We start from the raw sequence: 18,789 nt of genomic DNA, 5'->3' as shown, positions 1-18,789 counted from the left end.
AGTCCATTATGTAATATCAAGTAATTTGTCATTCTTTATAACACACAGAGAAAGAGAGCTCAGGTTCCCCTAAAAATGTCCAAGTGGTGAAATATGTACTTCTGTGTGTACATTTCATTGACCAAGTATGCGCTACAATACCATCATCGATGGGAAAGTGTAGTTGTTGTTCCACTGCCCGAAACTGGACAGCCATTGGTTAAAGACTGGGCTTTGTCCTGCCCATGGGACGCTCTGCGTCTTTTGGCGTCTTTGGGGCCGTGGGCTGGCCCGGATGCTTGGCTTCTGCATGATGATTTTACCGTACCGATCCCTAGCGACTTTGTCTTTGTTAAAAAGCTGCACATCAGCCTGAGGGGCGTTGACATGAATGTTCCACTTTAGTACATTAGACATTATAATAAATGATCTAAAGTTAAAGCAAACTAAATGCAGAATTCAACTACAACCTAATTATGAAATTATGAGAAATAAACAGACTCTCATTCAAAGCAGTATGCTTTTGTTTTTACCTTCAATGTTATGTTATTCTAACACTATTGTGGCAGTTTAGAATGTTGTTATGTATAAAGTGGCTTATAAAGTTAACCAAGGTTTTTAATCATTTCTTTTCCATTATTTCCAATAACGGGTTTTATCACATACTACAGTATTAATTGGCCCTGTAGAAACCGCCCATGTATGATACGGGAAAAGGCCAAAATGATACTGTGTGAAAGCCCAGGGCAGTGATACTGATAAAGTATAGCGTTTAACCATGTCCAGTATCAGCCCCCGTAGCTGTCCACTCAGAGTGCGCTGCTCTGATATCGTGCCCGTGAAACAACCAATCAGAGAACAGCACACGAGTGCTTAGTGCCTAGTGCTTCTCCAGTCACCAAAAAACCCAAACTTGATTAATGGAACTTTAATTGTCAGACATTGATAAGATAAGACTGTTGATAAAATATTATTGTTGAAATATTTTTGCAATTGTTGTGTTTACACTGTTTAGATATAATACATGTAATAAACTGAACATTTTCTGGAAACAAAATAATCAAAGTCTTTTGATTAAATAGTACGTGATAATAAGCTCATGATTAAATAGTATGTGACCTTCGGTCTCGGGCTGATACTGACACTTGGGGGCATGATACCTGGCCTGATACCGGACAAACAATGTGATAACCTATAATTATTTGACTTAGTAGGTTCCATTGTACGTATTGTAATTATGCTAAATGCATTACATCTTATCATAGCATGGGAATAAGACCCTAAAGATGACATCGGGGCAATACTACTGGTTGCCATGTAAGAGTTTGAATTTGGTTTTCATTATTGTGTATCCATCTTTGTCCTTTCATACCTTGATAGCCACAGTACCCAATGTCGTTTGCAACCTCGTCTGTCCTGTAGCGTTGTGTTGTGCAAAGCACTTGACTGTGAAGAAGACCTGCGGTATCGTTCAAATCAGCCATCCCAGATCTTTGTTGTGTGACCCACAAAGATAAAAAGATGCACAGACAGATGTCATCCTTTTTGAAGAGCGCCACGGCCGCAAACTTGAAGTTCATGTCAGTTGTTCTGAGTCAGGACGGCCAGAGGGCCCAGAGGTCTTCACCGGGAAGCCCGTCAAGGGAAACATAAAAGGTACTAAATGGCTAAAAGCCTTTTGAGTGTTTGAGGATGTGGTGAGAGGATGACCTTCAAGTTCCGACTCTTTGACAACAATCACAGATGAAGAGGTTGGTTGCTGTCGAGTCTCGCTGACGTTTCCTCTCTTTTTGCATGCATGAACGCAAAGTATGTGTGACCTGGTATTGATTATCTCCTTCTAAGCTCAGCGGTCGTGCTGACACATCACATCGTTTTTTTTCCCAGAAAATAGACTGGAAGGAGGTCAGCAGAAGCAGATCTAGTATTGAAGGCGTAGGTGTCCCGGTTGAAATGTACGTTTTAATGTTTTTTTTTGGTGAAATCCTGCTTCTTTGCACCTTCTGATGCGTTCTGGGTTTTGTCCTACAGCCAACATAACACTGCCTTACTTACAACACTACTTGAGGCGTGGTCCAAAATGGTGTCTCTTTCTTTGAAATATCGATGTCTGTTATAATACTATACATTGTGGTCGTCGACAACCATGCATCTCTTGTGTTTGCGGCTGGTAGTTTGCTCAAAAAATGTATTATTAATGAAATATAGTTGTAGATATTAAACATCACTATTTTCTTTGTCTTGTATAACACAGAGATAAGATGCTAGTGTTTTGTTCCGATAGCTTAACACATACTGACCGATACTGAATTGTTTTTTAGCATCTTTAACTCATTAACTACTAAATGCATACAGTCATGGAAAAAAAACAATTTGACCACTTAGTTTCTTCTTCATTTTAATACCTAGTACAATGAAAGTTACAGTTGTTTGGACAAATATAACAATAACAACAAAAATAGCTCAAAAGAGTGACATTTTTTGGAAGTATAATGTTATAGTTATTCATGTAAGAATATAAGAGATTTGGGCCAAATCAAGAAAACCATGGAAGTTTCTAGTTATCTCTTAAATCTGTTTTTAATGTCTCACTTTTTATACCTGTCTGCTGTGCCCCGCCCCGCTTTTACTCATGTTTTAACTGTGTATTAACCAATGAATGTTGTATTTTGGTGTGTCTTCTACTTTTTACTACTTTCTACTGTTTACTTGCTTTATTCAACTCCATTCTTCTTTAAAGTGTCTTTGAGTATTTTGAAAAGCGCTATACAAATAAAATGTATTATTATTATTATTAAATTAAACTCTTATGATCTATTTATGTTGTCATTATTATATCTGTCCTAACAAATGTACCTTAGGTTGTATCAGTGAAGTGGTCTAATCATTTTTTCCACAACTGTAGTGTTGTTGTCACGTTGTCCTTAAAGTATACACACATAAACAAAAATGCACATTTTCAAGATTTTTTTTCTACAGTTCATGTGATGCAGTAACTATTTCATTTGTGTCCAGACTTAGGAACACCTTGTCAATTTGTAGTCTATTATCTAATGCAAAAATATGCAGCAAGCAATAAAATTAGAAATACTAAGTGATGCACAAAAGAAAAAAAGGTGCAGTTTCATGTGTGCAATGTAGGAAACGACACTAAGCTTTGCGCCGTTATTGTTTACAGTAGTCGAGATGCAGGAAGTGGTGAAGGTGAAAGTTGGAATGCACAGATATTTTTCAGCGTGCAGGTGTTGTCGCTTGGTTGGATGTCGCCCCGGCGGGGGTGTCAAGTGGCTATCATCGGCACGCCGACCTCGGCCTGCGGAGTCTCTCAACCAGCTCGCCTCTTCTATTGTTGTACGACTGTGTGTGTCTGTCGCTAAGCAGCCTGTGGCACGCTGCCACCACGGGCTGCGTGTCGTAAGGAGGTCAAGGGTGTGCTACGCTTAAAGCGGTGGTCGTCTTTTGTGTCCCACTTTTCGCCCAATTAACCGCAATAAATAAGGGATGACTGTAAATACATGAAAACAAAGATCCTTTATTAACATGTTAATAATAATAATAATAAATAGGTTCCTCTGAATAAGCATTGAAGCCTTTGCAGAAGTGAGAAGTGTATGTTTGCAGACACAGCAGTATTACTTTTAACTGAGTGGTCTGGACAAAGCGGCCACATCTGTCCGACCCACTTCCTGTTTGTCCTTAACATCCACCGCCTTAAAATGTTTCCAGTAGCCACATCTAACCATGAGGACGGTGCTTATACAGTCAACGTTCCACATTCATGTGGAAAATCATTTCTTTGTGGCTTTCTCTGTTTTATCTGGTGATGCAGCAGAATGTGACATATTACCGTCTGACATACTGTTTTTTGGTTTTTTTTGGGAGGTTTGGAGGAGGTTACGAGTGGGAGAACAGATTGTGAAAGTGGAAGATTAAAAATGAACGCAGGGCTGAAAATGTGAAAGTGTTGAACCTGAGGTTGATTTCTCACCTCCTCCCCAGCCGCCCGCGATGTGTGATTTATCTATTTATAGTTCACAACTGTACTGTTGCGATATACCTAAATTAGATCTCTTGTTACCACAACGTTCACACGCTGCTGGAAGGAGGGCCTTCAACTGCGAGGCTGTGGAATGCTCTTATGATGAATGGGTCCTTGCTTTTCAACCAATCTTTTTTCCGTTCTGCAGATTTGCTTATCAGTCCCCGAAGGACTCAACATCCTAATGTTACAGTTACATTTGGGTGTTTTTTTTTTTTTGGGTGTTGTGTGTGGAAACAAAATTTGAGGTTCAGTAACTTAATAATAATTGTAAGCCTGTGGAACATTGTTACAGTGCATTGTTTGTTTTAGTGGAAGAACCACATGATATTTTGGAATGGAATGGCCTTTATTTTCATTATACAAGATGTACAACAAGATTGGAGAGCTTCTCCCTTCAGTGCAGTAGTCAAGTTAAAAAAAAAGTATATAAAAGTAGAGTAAAAAAGACAATTTAACAAGATATATACAAGATATATACAAAATATATAAAATTTTTGTGCAGATTAAAAAGAAATCTTTATACATTTTCCTTACATTCATTGTGAATACAGTAATACCTCGTTTATCGGGGTTAATTGGTTCCAGATATAAGTAGGACATAACAAATAGGAGTCCTTATTTATTAATGGAATATTTTTATAGTTAAGAGCATATAGAAAACCTGTTTACGACCTTCTAAATAGGGTTTTAAACATTATATTAGAGGCCTCCAGACACGGAATAACACCCCTATAGTTAAAGTGCACTAGTATAGTGGACATAATGAGAGTAAATAATCCATTAAAAACATAAATAAGACTCAAGTTCCTGTGTGTTGCTCTAAATGTGCACACAAATCAGTCATTAAACAAGTTATTATTTGCACTATGACCCATTTATCATTGCACTAAAATGAATATATCTGCAATATGTCTGCTCCTGCATATGCTCCTGTGCAATACTATGTGTATATTTTGGATATCTTGTATATATCTTGTATATGTCTTGTTAAATTGTCTTTTTTACTCTACTTTTATATACTTGTAACTTCCTGTTTGAGAAGAACACCTTCAAGAGCAAAAGTGCTCCACTTGGACTGAAGACGTGGACCTATGTATGAAAAGTTGCTTGTTGCTTATGTGCAAGATTTGCTAATCTTTGTGTCAATACTTCCTGTGTCACTGCAGGGCAGGAGAGGTGGCGCCGTGAGTGACTGACGCTTGAAGCATGAGAGGGTGGAGCTGAGGCTCAGCTGACCCTTCCCCTTCCTCCTCCTCCTCCTCCTTTCCCACCCCCGTGTTCCACTTGGTCAGCTTTATCCCCCCCACCCAGATTCCCTCCTCCTTTCCCCCTTTCCTGTTGCGTGCACCCTGCTGGACCCCACCCGTCCTCCAGACCACCATCAGCCGTGCCCAATGTACTCGCCTGAGCAGGAGAACATCTGCACCACCTCCACCAAAGTGCCAGTCAAGTATGGAGAGCTCATTGTGCTGGGGTAAGCAGACATGGACGTTTACACCAAGCGTTGAGTACACTTTGATTCACTTTGTTTGTGATTTGTGGCTGGGAAGGGTACCAGAAAGACTGATGGGTACCGTGCCACTCTATTGTGGTACCAATAGGGCAGAGCTAGAGACAGTGCAGCCTGGTGATTGGTGGACAAAGATGGGGCACTTTTTCTTTGCATATTAGGAGTTGCAAGACAGTACATCAACAGGAAAAAGGGGAGCATAGCGCCACCTTGCAGAGTATATGAAAAAAATAGGGACGTCAGTGTACCTCACAGGAGGACCCTTATTTCTTTGATTTTGTTTTGCATCTCATATTCCAAAAGAAATTCTATACTGTGGACTATACTTTAAGAATATAATAGAAATATATACTATTTCCATTCAAAAATAATAAAAAAAAAAAAATTCAAACAAATCGGAGGTACACCATTTCTACATTTTGTATTGGCAAAAATTAACAATGAGAATACTTCATAAATGTAAATATTTTCCCAAAAAAGTAATTGCAGTCATCCCACGTCACTTCATGCTTTCAATTTTGTCTGTGTCTATCAGTTAAAAAAAAAATGAATCACTGTTTTTTTATTGGTTAAAAAATTGTATATTATAGCAAATGTAAATTAATAATTTTTAAGCATAAAAATGTCTACATAAACTAAAATTATATGGAGTATTCTACACTGGTCACTAGGTGTCAGTAATGTTACTGTAATATTCGATGAGACTTTATCGCCGACAACAGGCGTTTATTGCAGGTTTGAATTATCTCACAACAATCCCTGATAAAAAAAAAAACACGGGCTACCGTTGTGAGTGTAACCCACGCCAAGCAAAAAGTAAACTGACGTCACTTCCTGTTGGCCATTCATAGCTACACACACTTCTTTTATAATATTCCATCGACTATTGGCAATTATTGAGTGTAAAGGTGACTACAGGGTGTTACTACCAAGTTCACCAAGGCTGGGAACATTGTGGAGGATGCTTTATCAGCTTAATTCCAGTAGGTTTTCTAGACGTTTATTTCACACTTCAACTGGTATGGACTGGCTCCAGCATACCCTGGTGACCCTAGTGAGGATAAGCGGCATAGAAAATGGATTCACCTCGCGTGAAGAAGGGTAGTGCGGGGGTGGAGAGGGTGCACAGACAGTGTGCAAGTTGGATATATATACGGTGTTGGAACTGAGTGCTTCTCTTGACGTGTTAAGGTCAGAAGTGAAAAAAAGACACCAGACTGTGACTGTCAGGACACTACGATAATATATAATAATATAATAATAACTCTTCCACACTTTACTGTTGGGAAATAATTGAAATAGTCAAACATAACATTAGTAACCTTTTTATTTTTAACTCAGTTACTCACTGGTTCAGTATTCTTCTCCCGAATGGAGGAAATTAAAACACTGACATATGTCGGTGTGCCTATATGAAGGTACACTTTTGTTACATGCTTTTTTTTTTTGCCATTACGTCATTTTAGAAGAACCACACACTCCCAAAAAGCGCTTAGCTGGTGAGGGCCGCTTTTGAGCCAGTGTGCTCAAATAAGACATTATGTCTTAAAAAAGCAAATGGCAAGCAAGCGAGTGCCTTTAAACTCCTTGGCCTCAACCTCCTAAGCCCAGAGGTTTGTTTTGACTAAAGTCCACATACTCAGCTGGAGAGCGGGAAAAAATGACACCACACCCTCGTCTTTAGCACGGAACACACACACACACTTTCTCTCCAACAGCAACAAAGAACTTCCTATATCATCCCAGCCTCCAAACCTCCTTAGACTGCGTACATGCATGCTGGTTTAACAGCTGAGTCACATTTTGTTGGTCAGGACCGGCATTGTCACGCAGATGACCGTGGAAGTTTTCCTCAACGGAAAAATCCCAGCGAGCAGTAAACGGTGCCTGGTTCTGCATCTTTACAAGGGAGACAACCTAGGTTTTCCACTTTGCACTGCTTTTTTTTTCCGCCTGCTGGTGCTCTTTTGGTTTCTAGGTTAAGCGGCCATCTTTCAAATGTCAACACAGGAAGTCTGTCCGGGGATGATTTAAGTCGTGCTACTGTTAAACATCATACACACGCAATATTTTATTGAATGAAAGACTTCGTCCCTCGCTACATTAAGGTTCTGACATTGCTTTTCAAATGATTCATTTATTAACAATTAATCAATTTATTGTTAATAAATAAATAAATTAATTCATTTCTTAATTTATGGGGCAGCACGGCGGTCTAGTGGTTAGTGCGCAGACCTCACAGCTAGGAGACCAGGGTTCAATCCCAGCCTCGGCCATCTATGTGTGGAGTTTGCATGTTCTCCCCGTGCATGCGTGGGTCCGGTTTCCTCCCACATTCCAAAAACATGCTAGGTTAATTGGCGACTCCAAATTGTCCATAGGTATGAATGTGAGTGTGAATGGTTGTTTGTCTATATGTGCCCTGTGATTGGCTGGAGACCAGTCCAGGGTGTACCCCGCCTCTCGCCCGAAGACAGCTGGGATAGGCTCCAGCACCCCCGCGACCCTCGTGAGGACCCTCGTGAGAAAATGAATGAATGAATGAATTTCTTAATTTAATTAATTAATTTAATTAATTAACCATTTTTTATCATAACAAGCTAATTTTCAAAAGCACACAGATTATTGTTTTCTTGGGTTATATAGACATGGTTTCTACCTTTTTCCGTTCTTTAGTAATCAGCAGTAGAACATAGGTAAGTTTCAGGAAAATATCAGTTCCCAACTAAAAAAAAAAACTTTTTGTGAAAAGATAATTTTCAAGCATACACAAACTTACACATATGTATTTAGCCAAAATGTCACAACACAAGAAAATTGGTGTTTCACATTAAAATAACCATATTTTTGCAAATATAACACCCTTAACTATTTACAATTTTCACATTTTCAACTGAATTGTGTGTGTTTGTGCCTGGTAATTGCATTTAGATTAAAAAGGATGTACATCGACCAAAAATAGAACCGCATTAACATACGGCACCAAGTAGTGAGTTGTTTACACACATGTCTTTTTAAGCAACTGTGGCCTCTCTGGACTCTTGCGGTGCCATGTACCTATTTGTGACTCTGCATTAGCATAGTTATAGCTTCTACACTTTGATGTATATGCTAATGTGTTTTTCTGTGTGTGTATATGGTCCAATCTCGGTCAGGGGAGTGTTCACAGAATCATCCATGCAAAAAGCTTACATTGATGCAATCGAACTTATGTTATGTTCACTTATGTTCACCTTATGTTTACCTTGTTGAGTAGTTTTACCATTTGCAAAAGTGCATGGGTGTTATTTGTACCACCCTTGTAATACTATACTTGTGTAGTTTATGTACTGCAGCACTTGATAAGACATTAATGTGTGTGATTAGCCTTCAAGTCATCACTCTTATTTCATTGGTGTTTGGATGTATTTACAAGCACACCGCACTGCTGCTACCCATAGGAAACGTGGGCTCCGAGCGCCTGCAACACTCGGCGTAGTCTCCAGTGAACGGCCCTGCCCTTTTTTTTCTCTGGAAACTTTGCCATGGTTACGCACTTGCCATGGTTACTCCTCCCAAATGTTGGTGGGGCTCTCTGCTCCCTTGCCATGGTTACACTTGAAAACTCTCCCGACCTTGTTTGATCCCGCTGGATTGTGTTCTCTCTGCGGTCAAACAACAACAATGTTCAGCTGACACCCCGTCGTCTGGGCGGGTTCGTTTGTTCAAGGGTCCTGAAAGACATGCTCCATCTGTTCTGATTTCCTAGTGTAGAAAGAAATGCACACATTAGAGGGTTTGCATTTTCTCTTCTTTGTTGTAGAGTAATGGCTCCTTAAGTTTCACAAGTCGCATGGCTGAAGTAAATCAAAGGTCCGAAAACAAGGTCTCTCACAATAACATATGATACATGGCTGATGTGTTTATAGGGGTGAAACAAAAACACCAAAACCACTGCATGAGTCTCTAAAGTGTCCAGTAAAACCAGAAAATGTTGCCGTTTGTTGATACTTTTTTAAAAAGGCCACATATAGGAGTCTGGATACTCATTATATATAGGCTTATTAAAATAACCTGATCCTCATACTACGTCTTCTTATTTTCTGGATTACCCAGCATGCCTTGCGGGCACCTCATGAAAACAATTTTAGTTTATGTGTCTGTTAGTGCATAGTTGTTGTTTTAATATTAATATTATGTTATGTGTTAACTTTCGTTGCCACATGCTGTGAACTTACCACGTCTGTAGTTGTAGCTAACTGGCAATAGTTGGCTTCATTGGAAAATGTGTGGGAAAACCTGCTGTTTTTTTAATACAAAGAGGTGTGCGTGTAGCAGGGAGGGCTTATCTAGCTAGTTATTTATCAGTCACGAAAAGATTCTACATAAAAAGCAAGCATTTTTGCAACGACTCTTCTCTTCCTCATGTTCGGTGCTCATAAACAGGCTCTGTTAGAACATCATTTAAATGTCACTGTGGCATAAAAGGAGACCTTTCAGCTTGTTGTTTTTTTGTAAATCAGTCATCCAATCAACAGACAGCAGTATATTTAGCTCCACCCTCTAGAAGAGTATCATCAAAACGTGGGTGGAGATATTTTGAGATGCAAACCGAACTGCTTGTTACTTACTGCAGTGTTTATTCTCCTGTGCGGCCAGGTAACGGCTTCAGTGAACCCATTAGTGTGTTTATTTTTTCACGGTGGGATGGGGGGCACGTTTTGAGAATTTGGCCTTCATTAGGTTGTGGTTTTAAGTTCAATTTAGGTCAACCAGCAAAGCGAGCACAGTGTGTCATAGTTCCCCACGCCCCCCACACGTGGTCTCAAGGACTTGGGAGAAGGACAGTGGGTGGTGGTGGTGCATGGAAAAGCATTTTCCACAATGACTGTTTTTTCCCAGCTGCTCAGACTATAATGTCCTATTGTTAGCTCCCACCTTTTTGTTTATATTTATGTATGCGTGTGTGTGTGTGTGTGCAGGTACAATGGCTCTTTGCCCAATGGCGACCGAGGCAGACGTAAAAGCCGCTTTGCACTTTGCAAAAGACCCAAGGCGAACGGGGTTAAACCCAGCACGGTTCACGTCGCCTGCTCTCCTCAGGCAGCCAAGGTGAGACGCTACAAACACAAACGTAATGGAATGGAATGGCCTTTATTGTCATTATACAAGATGTGCAACGAGATTGGAGAGCTTCTCCTTTCAGTGCAATAGTCAAGATAAAAAAAAGTATATAAAAGTAGAGTAAAAAAGACAATACAAGATATAAAATATAAAATATACACATAGTATTGCACAGGAGCATATGCAGGAGCATACATATTGCAGATATATTCATTTTAGTGCAATGATAAATGGGTCATAGTGCAAATAATGACTGGTGTATACAGATGAGTAAAGCAACACTTCTCTCCGAAGTCGCACACCACTTCTACGTTCTAACTTTCGCCTTGTACGATCTCACACGAGGCGTCGGCGGATCTCAGGAGACCTCAGTTCAGCATCATTTGCATTTGCTTTTTGCGAAGAGAAGAAGAAAACTATAGACAGGAGGCGGACTCGTGGTCAAAGCAGTAAAAGACTCCAGCATCACTATACTTTTACACTTTTAAGAGCAAATCTGCAGTAAAAATTACATTTGCATGGCGTTTTATTGTTTTTACATCCTTCTATTAACTTATAGAACTTATTTTACACTTTTGTGACAGTCATGTTTTTTTAAGAATTCTATTTCTGTTATTTCCTATGCGAAAATGGTTTAGAAATTCAAACAAATAAGAAGTGTTGAAGGTTCCATTGTATGTTTACACAGAAAATTTAGTGGAACACTGATTGTTTACAAGACAAGAGTAGCGTACATGGATCACTTGGAAGTGTGACGGGGCGTTCCAAGGAAGTAGATCGGAGAAGTGTGTGTTGGACATCTGTGCTTAATATACTTTGTGTGGATATGCACAAACTCTTAAGAGGCCAGGCTTGAGGTCATTTCACATATCTGGAAGAGTGATTGTCGAGCGGGTGGTCCTGAGATGTTTTGGTTTTTGCAAAGTGACGACATGAACTTGCTCGACCCGCTCTACCTTCCTTTGTTTTTTTTTTTGCCTGTCGGGCCCTCACGACTTCGATATGTGCTTCTGATCCGTCTTTTCTCTGCTTCACCCCGCAGGCCATCAGCAACAAAGACCAGCACAGCATCTCCTACACCCTGTCCCGAGTCCAGACGGTGGTGGTGGAGTACACCCACGACAGCAATGTAGACATGTTCCAGGTAACAGCTCATACAAGGATTACATTAAATATACAACACACCAAACTCTCTATTGGTGGTAGATGGAAGGCATTACTTTTGGTGAGGATCTGGATAAAGGTGCAACGTCAGACTGTCCAGTCTCTCCTTACGGGTGGGATTCTGAATCCTACACATCCAGCTAAAAATTAAAATCCGACATTTTAAAAAGATACATCGCCATGTATTAGCAACTTTTATACTGGTCACAGCTAGCCTGCAGGCGGCCATGAGTGGAATAAATGAAAACAAACCACAAAATCCAAAGAAATATAGCTGAATAGGTGCAGATTCTGGAAGAACTAAAGATTTGTATGCTGGTTATTGTGTGTAGCTAGGCGTCCACAGCTCAATACAAAAGGCTGAAAAATTAGGTCCCCTTTAATAATAATAATAATAATAATACATGAATTCTTATTAGCGTTATCATTAAAATAATAATAAAAATCAAGTGATTAGAAGCGATCAGCTATTTAGTAATTAAATATGCTAATGCTAGAGGAAATTATGTTAGGTTCATGTATTGTCATGAAGCTTTCATCCTCATCAGCAGACATCAAAAGTGTCGTCGAGGGATCATCCAAGGTCAAAATTATGATTTTTTTTTTCTCCTAGCACTTAAGTACTACTTTATTCACACTTTTGGGAACAGGAACTACAGCTAACATTGACTCCACAGCCTTCCTAAGTACTAGCGAGTGTCATTATGTGTGGACGGTAGTCAACCTGAAATGGCAGATGTTGTCTTTTATTAATGAAGATGCATGCAACGTTTATCAATTATTAATCCTCCGTTAGACATTTGACCAGAATGCAGTCAACATTGTCCAAAGTGCCTTTTTTTAAAGTCACCTTGATGATAGCATTAACACTTTAGTGAGGGGGGCGGGGCCCGGCGGCGATGCTTAAGTTGTGATTCATGTCACTGTCAAGGGCGGCAAACAGCCCATCATTATCATCGTCGTGGTTATTATGGGATGGCAGTACCAAGGTCGTTACAAGCAATCGCAGGTTGAGCATGCTTTTATTCAACTTAAAGACACTTTTTTCCCCCCAAGAGCCGCACAAAATGGATGCTTCGATGTTCAAAACAAATATTTAGTAGTACCCCGCATACTCGTGATTCAGCACTTTGGTCCCACAGAAACCATGACATCTCAGTCACCCCAAGTTGGTAATAATTTATAACTATGTCATAATACAGGGAAAATGTACGTGGACCTTGTTTACATGCTTGTGTTGGAAACCAAACAACGACATCTGTGCTGCGTTAGCTTTGCCATGAGGCGTGACTGTGCCCTCGCTAAACGTCTTTATCTGCTAAATGACGGGAAAAATAACATTCAAACGTTTCGCTTTCTTCCTTCCTCTCTGGGAGGATAGCAGAGGAGCAGAGAAATAGGTCAAGCCGCTTCTCAGCCGGAGCCATGCAAGTTTAATTCCAAACGTCTTTAATATTCATGCCCGTCCGCCGGCAGGAGGGCAGAGGTTAAGCTGCAGGGGCCGCAAGACTGGAGAGCAAAGGATGAAAGCCGAAAGAGTGGCGGAGGAGATGGCTGGATGGATGGCTGGATGGATGGATAGAGAGACAGCAGACGGAGGAGAGGAAAAAGTCATTTTGCTCATCATTGCTGGAGGACTGCAAGATGAGACGGAAAGTTGAGGTTTAATGTGCACCATAGGGACAAAAGTATTGGGACAGATGTGTATTTCTGTAGCGCTTGTCCTCATTAGAGTCAAGAGTCTGGAGGCAGGGTACACCCTGGACAGGACACCAGCCAATCACAGGACACACATAGATCATTTATTGGACAAACAGCACATTCACACCTATGGACAATTTAGAGGCTCCAGTCCAGGGTGGTCCCCGCCTCTCGCTCCTAAAGTCAGCTATCCTGAAGCCTAAACATCTTGGTGCTCCTCCTCTGTCTCCAGGTGGGTCGCTCCACTGAGAGCCCCATCGACTTTGTGGTGACGGACACAGTGGCGGGCAGTCAGAGCAACGCCGACGCACAAACAGTTCAGAGCACCATCTCCCGCTTTGCCTGCCGCATCATTTGCCAGCGCACGCCGCCTTATAGCGCACGCATCTACGCAGCAGGCTTCGACTCCTCCAAGAACATCTTCCTCGGGGTGAGCGGCGAGAGCGACAAGTTAATGGACAAGGAAGAAAGGAAGTAAAAGTTGACAATGTGTTCTTTTTTTTTGCCCCGCAGGAGAAAGCCGCTAAGTGGAAGACGGCCGACGGGCAAATGGACGGCCTGACCACTAACGGCGTGCTGGTGATGCACCCTCGCCACGGCTTTAGCCAGGACTCCAGACCAGGCGTGTGGCGGGAGATCTCGGTGTGCGGGAACGTTTTCACTTTACGAGAAACGCGCTCGGCGCAGCAGCCGGGAAAGTTGGTGAGCATAGAACAACAGTAAGTTAGGTGTAGATGCAGGACTTAGGCCAACCACCGGGTGGCGTGGTGACTGACATGAGGCAGATGGAGGAAGATCAGTCAGGAAATTATCAGGATGTTGCCTCCATGGCGACCGGTCAATGTGCCTTGAAAGGCTATCCTCCTGCAGCATACGTCCCCTCGGCCAATCAGCATTGTCCTGAAACACACCTCTAGTCTAGATTCACTGACATTGTTTTTAACCATAGTTGTTGTTGTAGTAGTAGCAGTAGCAGTAGCCGTAGTAGTAGCATTGACACTGGCAGGGGTCCACTTTCTGAAGTAAAATGCAAATCATACTTTAATAAGCAGTCAGTGCATCAATGCCAGAGGTTGCAAGCCACAGCACTCAGCTTTCAATACAACACGTTTCTTCATTTCTCAGATACACCAGGGGTGTCCAAAGTGCGGCACATAGTAGAAATATACAGTCTTAATTTTCTCACCATCCTTTGACTGTGCTTATCTAAGATTTTTTTTTGCCCTGCCACTCCCGGCCTGAACTCGAACTGTTCCTGTGGTCTACCATTTCCTCACTATGTTCCTCACAGTGGAACCTGACAGCTAAAATCTCTGAAATAGCTTTTTGCATCCTTCTCCTACACCATGATGTTGAACAATCTTGGCTTTCAAGTCATTTGTCAGTTGCTACTGAGAAGATGCAACTTGCAATTGGCCACCTTAAATATCCTTTCTCATGATTGGTTTCACTCAAGGGTCTATGAGCTTAGCAGACAAATTTTGTGTTGCAATAATTAGTGTTAAAGTTACTAAAATCAATAAAACAACAAGGGTGCCCTAATTTTATTATGCACCTGCCTACTTTTGTTTAAATAATTATTGCCCACTTAAATGTAAATCCTATAAACTTAATTTGACTTCTCATACATCAGCGTTTGCTATCAGTCTGCTATATGATACAGTATATTTAACTGAAATTGGTGATCTAAACAACCAGTGATTTTTAAGGAAAATCTTGAAAATTACCAGGTGTGCCCAAACTTTTTCATACTGTAATCAAACAAAATAAACCCAGAACCCACAACGTTTGTCTTTAACTATAATTTACGTTTTGTTGAAGCTTTTTTATAAAATATCAAAATTATATATATTTATATACAAATGTCAAAGTGGTCGCCCGCGTCCTCTTACTTTCCAGTATGCAGCCCTCGGTGGAAAAGGTTTGAACACCCCAGGTTTATATTTTTCCTGGTCACCTTGAGTGATACCTAAGGTGTAAAGAAACACTGCCCCCTACTGTTGCGAGAAGATAACTACACAGCACACTAAAGTAATGAACCAGGCCAATTTTTCTCCTCAAAACCCAAACTAGATGTACAACTCACTAAAACACAATTTTTTACATTTATTTTACTATTTATTATTAAGTGCTTATTCATATTGTATTCATCTTATTACATTTTTACAAGGTATAATATAAATAATGTGAATTAATTATAATTAATATATACTATTTGGAGAAGGGGAAGGATTATGCTTCTTCCTACTCCCTTTTGGTGACTTGCAAATGTAAACATGTTAAACATGTCTGAAACAAAAACAATACCATACCTTACAAACCAATAAAAACTGACCCGGGACCCTAATTTTGGCAAAGGTTATAGGACTTTTGGACATTTGTCAAAAGTTTGCTTCTTTCCTGTCAGGTGGAGGCAGAGTCGCAGGAACTGGTCGACGGCTCCCTCATCGACCTTTGCGGCGCCACGTTGCTGTGGCGCACCGCCGAAGGCTTGTCACGCACACCCACCCTCAAGCACCTGGAGGCGCTGCGCCAGGAGATCAACGCGGCGCGCCCTCAGTGTCCCGTGGGCTTCAACACGCTGGCCTTCCCCTCCATGCGCCGCAAAGACACACCGGACGAGAAGCAGCCGTGGGTCTACCTCCACTGCGGTCATGTTCACGGATACCACAACTGGGGAAACCACCGCGAGGAACGGGAGGGCCGGGAGCGCTGCCACCGGGAGTGCCCTATGTGCCGAGCGAAGGGGCCCTACGTGCCGTTGTGGCTGGGCTGCGAGGCGGGCTTCTACGTGGACGCCGCCCCGCCCACGCACGCCTTCCACCCTTGCGGCCATGTTTGCTCAGAGAAGACGGCGTCATTCTGGAGTCAGATCCCGCTGCCGCACGGCACGCACACCTTCCATGCTGCCTGTCCTTTCTGTGCACAGCAGCTGAGTGGTGAGCAGGGATTCGTCAGACTCATCTTCCAAGGCCCACTGGACTAGGAGGCGGTCTCCCAGCATCCTTCGGGAACATTTGGACACAAGACGTGATTTTGCTCCTCTGCAGTTCAACTATGAACTTCTTTTTTTGTCTTTTTCTCATTTGTAAGTGACCTTTGTATTCCTTTTACATGAACGACTACAAAGATTTATATATTTTCACAAAGACACAAACCAAACAAAGCAAACTGCTGGAGAAACTTTTGTGATTGTGACAACAGCAACAGTATTTATCGAAACGTACCCACAGTACGGCTTATTGTTAATGCAATATACATCTGTGTACATCTCTTAAAGCTAATTTAAACAAAGATCTTTATTTATGGCCCTCCAAGTATCACTTTACCCCCCCCCCCCCCACCTGTCAGATAAAGACTACCCTCAAATTTACCTTCCGTCTTTTAGTTTGCAGATTACTATTAACGTCTACAAGCTACAGGTGTGTTCTGAGGGCTGGTTACGTCTTTTCTGTTTGTATTTAAACGTTCTGTCCTCTGGTGTGCTCTCACTGCGTGGGTGTTCAATTCTGCGGTTCAAAGCAATACACAAACCTCCTGAAACATTAATGGCCGTCTGAACGACGCCTCCTCTCCCTTTAAAACCTTTAAAGCCGTGAGCGGTTGTAGCCATGTAGCATCACATCCTCCACACCAACACACTGTACAATGCAAATACTGTTTATAATAACATTGGCACATTGGTCACATTCTGACCTGCTAATTTATTGAAACAAACATTTTCATAAGACCGGCAAATTGTGTCATTTTAATATTAAAAGTTATAGTACATCCATAAATGCACCTCGTGTTATTTAAATATCCCATTCTCAAAACAATGGGACGGTGCACTCAAATTACTTCCGGTATTTATCACGTGGATCCGGTTCGGACTGCTCGTGAGCACTCTCGATTGAGTACTTCACTCAACGTTCACTTGGGGTACCTTTTGACACAACGTTGTATTTTAAAGTGAATGGCTGGCTTTGTTGTTACGCAGTGAACCAGTACTTACAAAACTTAAAAACCACCGTTGAGGCTCGGTTTCTTTTTTCGTTTTTTCTTTAAAATAAAACTTTGAACTGATTTATTCGCGAAACGGTAAAGTAATGTTAGTTTAAAGGTGCATACCTTGAGGTAGTAAGTGTCCCACCTGGACATTCTGAGTTGCAAATTTAACTAATACCCTGAATTGGAAAGTCGACCGAAAACATGGCCGTCCACTGGTTGCCCCGCCCATCCACTCAACTGATGACGTCAGCGATGCAATAAACACGTTCCAAGACTGTTTGACTCAGGTTAGCTTGACGCTAAACAGCTAAACGGTACCAACACACTTCAGGGCATTGAATCGATCGCAACTGCACTGTTCGCGTTGTCTTAGAAGACGTAATACAACCTGAACAGTCTAAATGTGATCGATTCAGTAACCAGGATTAATGAGAATATTCACAGGCTACAAACAATTTCACTTTATCGTCACGTGTGCTTGACGTCACTTCCGCTTGTTGTCTCTGTCTCATCTGCGTCCCACAGCTCACCTCAGGGAGACAAAAGTTGACGACCTGTCTCACACGCTGTCTCTCACCCGCTCTCTCTCTCTCCCACTCTCAGACACACACGCACTCGCATACTAATGGGTACCTCATCCGTTTTCATCCTTATTATTCATCACTGCCCCCCACTTCTTATTCTATGCCCAAATATGGAAGAAAGGGCTTCCGTTCGTGCGTGATGACGTGAGATACCCTGCCCATGCACCGATTTGTGCTCGTGAAGGCAAAAGCAAAGAATGTTTTTTGTAATAACTTTAAACAATAAAAGTGTAAAAAAGCGACTATGTGGTGTTTGTGTGACTTCCTATAATCCATTAAACTCAATCGAGATATCATGGTTCAATTATTGCTCCATCCCCATTTAGCAGTTATTCAGAAATGAATTAATAAATGATGGTTGTTTGGTGATAGACTATAGTCATAGTAAAACATATTGAAATACAATTGATATGTGGTATCCTGGTCACTAGGCGGCAGTCATGACACAAAACATTGACACAGTATCTTACATTACCTTAAAATTACATGAAGTCGTGAAGTCAGCCATTGCATGTCCGACGTCACCGCATGAAAAAGAGTTCTCCTTCCGTCCTGTGTGGAAGTTAGGTAAGTTTTTGGCGTCTTAAACTTAGAAGGAATAAACTCGCTATATGGTTAGCTCGCTAGCTTACTAGCTAGCGCTAGCTTACTAGCTAGCTGCCGCCTAGAGTCCCAGCAGCATAGATGTGGTGTAAACAATGAATAATAGGAGTAAA

The 18,789-nt window shown here is 41.4% G+C and overlaps 1 protein-coding gene across 1 annotated transcript in view; it reads left to right on the top strand.

Annotated features, from left to right (window-relative positions):
* The window catches only part of peli1b (pellino E3 ubiquitin protein ligase 1b), a 29,204-nt gene extending 10,895 nt beyond the window's left edge, over nt 1–18,309 (top strand). The window contains exons 2-7 of the mRNA XM_058058197.2: nt 5,188–5,495; nt 10,493–10,622; nt 11,677–11,778; nt 13,732–13,929; nt 14,013–14,201; nt 15,907–18,309. Coding sequence (XP_057914180.1) covers nt 5,416–5,495; nt 10,493–10,622; nt 11,677–11,778; nt 13,732–13,929; nt 14,013–14,201; nt 15,907–16,485 — 1,278 coding nt within the window. The 5' untranslated portion in view covers nt 5,188–5,415 and the 3' untranslated portion in view covers nt 16,486–18,309. The remainder of the gene's footprint in view (nt 1–5,187; nt 5,496–10,492; nt 10,623–11,676; nt 11,779–13,731; nt 13,930–14,012; nt 14,202–15,906) is intronic.
* Nucleotides 18,310–18,789: the final 480 nt, after the last annotated feature.

The sequence above is a fragment of the Doryrhamphus excisus genome, linkage group LG20 (genome assembly GCF_037039965.1).
Source record: "Doryrhamphus excisus strain RoL-2023G ecotype Guam linkage group LG20, RoL_Dexc_Guam_v1.1, whole genome shotgun sequence".
In the NCBI taxonomy this organism is placed as follows: Eukaryota; Metazoa; Chordata; class Actinopteri; order Syngnathiformes; family Syngnathidae; genus Doryrhamphus; species Doryrhamphus excisus.
Note: the sequence above shows the minus strand (reverse complement) of the source record. Positions and strands in the feature narration are given on the sequence as shown.